The 2485-nt window shown below is 35.1% G+C and overlaps 1 protein-coding gene across 2 annotated transcripts; it reads left to right on the top strand.

Annotated features, from left to right (window-relative positions):
* Positions 1 to 848: 848 nt before the first annotated feature.
* On the top strand, positions 849 to 2098 carry LOC120203856 (protein SODIUM POTASSIUM ROOT DEFECTIVE 2-like). Of its 2 annotated transcripts, none has more exons than XM_039204016.1 (3): positions 849 to 1564; positions 1759 to 1806; positions 1922 to 2013. In XM_039204016.1, exons 1-3 carry the CDS (start codon positions 932 to 934, stop codon positions 1961 to 1963), a joined length of 723 nt encoding a protein of 240 aa, XP_039059947.1. In that variant the 5' UTR covers positions 849 to 931; the 3' UTR covers positions 1964 to 2013. The 2 variants fall into 2 exon arrangements, with proteins under 2 accessions (XP_039059947.1, XP_039059946.1); XM_039204015.1 differs by having other exon boundaries at positions 853 to 1564; positions 1759 to 1834; positions 1922 to 2098.
* The last annotated feature ends 387 nt before the right edge of the window (positions 2099 to 2485 follow it).

Genomic DNA, 2485 nt, shown 5'->3' with positions numbered 1-2485 from the left:
ATTTAACAGCAGTTAATGATCAAACCAATGTTGTCATATGAACATCTCTGGCCTGAACTCTTAGTTTTGTCTCCCACAATCAAATCTAATTACTAATTAACATGAATTTAAAAGCTCCCAATTGGCCAAACCACATGACATCCATGGAACTAAGTGAAAAATCTAAGATTTAAAAAAAAACCTTTTCATTAAGACCTTTTATATATATATATATATTAAATGAAGTTCTTTAAATCACTCGTAAAACAACAAGCCAGCCCTGTCTCCACTTTAGGTCTCTTTCATTCATTAAGATTTAATTCTACGTTGCATCTACATAAGATTTTTTTTTTGAAGGATCATCTACATAAGATTTAATTCTTCATTTGGCCCTTCTAGTGAAAGAACCTAATTTAGCCAAACTTTTTTACATCCTTCTAGCTAAAGTTGATATAATTTCGATTTTAATTCGAAAATTGTATAATTATTTTTAAGAGATGATATTTATCAAATTAAAATAAACTTAAAATGAACGATGAATTAAAAGTACACGTGTTTTACTATGGTTTAGGATTATGTGGTTGAAATTTGATAAAATATCGACTTAAAATAAATGTGGAATGGAAGAAATAAGAAAATCATAGACCAAATATAAAACCGTAACATACTCAACCAAATTTTTAATTTTTCTAGTAATTCAAAATTTTTAAATTTTAATTTGACTCGAACTCAAATCGATAATTCAAATTCACTTAAATAATTCAAAATTACAAAAAAATATAATTTTTCAAGTCGAGGTGAATTTTAATTAAGTTGATACTCCCTTCTTCCTTATCTTAGACTTCAGCATAAAAAGCAAAACAACTGACCTTTTGGAACTTGCTTCTTATCTTCTGCAGATTCTCTAGTTATCTACTTCAAAGCTATCAACATCCGAATTTCAGAAACAAAAATGAAAAGAATGAATATCTTTTGTGCATCCCAAGCTTCAACAGCCGTTTGTTTAAGCATGGATCAAGTGGCCTCCTCCTCTTGCTCCTCCGCATCCGACGTCCAACTCAGCGGTAAAGCCATTGACCGCCACAACCCCATCATCCGAGACGCCAAGAGGTTCACCAGAACTCTACCTCCCAACCCTTGCACGTCCCAACCATCGCCAATCAACCCAGTACCTTACCATCAGCTCAAGAAGAACCAAAAAAAGAGTTCAACCAAGTCGAGCAATGATCATGCAAAAAAGGGTTCTTCTTCTTCTTCAGCAGCAGTTTCTGCTAAGTTGAGTGATCAAAAGAAGAAGAAAAAGGGTTCATCTAAGAACTGTTCATTGAAGCCAACTGGTATCAAAGCTGAAGAAACTAGTAGGAAAAGCTTCAGCACCAAGGCGATTGATCTCGTCACCCCTCCTGGTTCCTCTAGATATCTGTTGGGCGATAGTATTAGTAATAATAATTCTGGGTTTTTCGATGGAGTATCGGATTTTGATCTTCCTGCTGAAGCACAGAAGATTCAAGCTGTAAAACAAGATCAAATCGTTGTTTCCAAGCCATCTTCATCATCTTCCCCAGAGAAGCCTTGTAAAGACCAGGTTCGTTTTGCTCCTTTTATGCCTCATAAGTCATAATTAATCACTATTAAGCAAACCCATTCAAAGAATCCAGTGATAAAATAAAATGTCATTTTAGAGATTACGAGTTTTAGTATACGCGTATCAATAATTATGTAAGATTCTGAACCAATAATATCTTGTAATCGGAAAAAAAATATCAATCTTGGTTTCAGGTTGTGGTGTTAAGAGTGTCATTACACTGCAAAGGATGTGAAGGAAAGGTGAGGAAGCATCTATCAAGAATGGAAGGTAATTTTATCTCTCCAAGTTAAATACAATTTCAGTCCTTCCATTATACTAAAATTCAATACTGAATCTCTATACTTTTGGTTTTAGGTGTTACATCCTTCAGCATCGATTTCCCAGCCAAGAAGGTGACAATCATCGGAGACGTAACGCCGTCAGGCGTACTGGCCAGAGTTTCAAAGGTAAAGAGTGCACAGTTTTGGACATTCGCCATGGCTGCAAATACTACAAACAAGTAGAGCAATCTTAGCATCAACATTTTCATGGGGGAAAAAACTGTTTATTTAGCATGTGTACATCATGGAACTTTGAGTACGATAGCAGAATCAGAATCACTTTTTGTTAGCACAAAAGAAGTGGGAAAATCATTTTGGGGTCTCCTTTGACTAATAACTATGTCTCTAGGGGACTGTTTGGGCAAAAAGAAAAGCATCTTTTAGGTCATGATGGTCCATTCTCTCAGATTGTTCCCCAGATCCTGCTGTTGATATTGCAAATCCCTGAGATTTCCCTGTAAGATAACATTGATTTCAGCATAAATAATGAATTGAACTGTTAGTATGTGTTTTGGGTTTAGGAGTTCGAAAAGAAAAACAAACATTTGGGTGCAGACTCGAGGCTGTTTCTTGGTACGTGTTTCAACGTCTTTTAACA

Source organism: Hibiscus syriacus, unplaced genomic scaffold (assembly GCF_006381635.1).
Source record: "Hibiscus syriacus cultivar Baekdansim isolate YM2019G1 unplaced genomic scaffold, ASM638163v2 tig00010374_pilon, whole genome shotgun sequence".
Classification (NCBI taxonomy): Eukaryota; Viridiplantae; Streptophyta; class Magnoliopsida; order Malvales; family Malvaceae; genus Hibiscus; species Hibiscus syriacus.
The sequence above is the reverse complement of the archived record's forward strand: the minus strand, read 5'-3'. Positions and strand labels throughout refer to the sequence as shown.

What these genes read in the sequence shown, in the direction of transcription:
- LOC120203856 (XM_039204015.1), top strand. Translation starts at nt 932, where the DNA reads ATGAAAAGAATGAATATCTTTTGTGCATCCCAAGCTTCAACAGCCGTT. An exon ending in AGAAGCCTTGTAAAGACCAG is followed by an intron (nt 1,565 to 1,758) that starts GTTCGTTTTGCT and finishes TCTTGGTTTCAG; the next exon opens with GTTGTGGTGTTAAGAGTGTC. An exon ending in GCATCTATCAAGAATGGAAG is followed by an intron (nt 1,835 to 1,921) that starts GTAATTTTATCT and finishes TTTTGGTTTTAG; the next exon opens with GTGTTACATCCTTCAGCATC.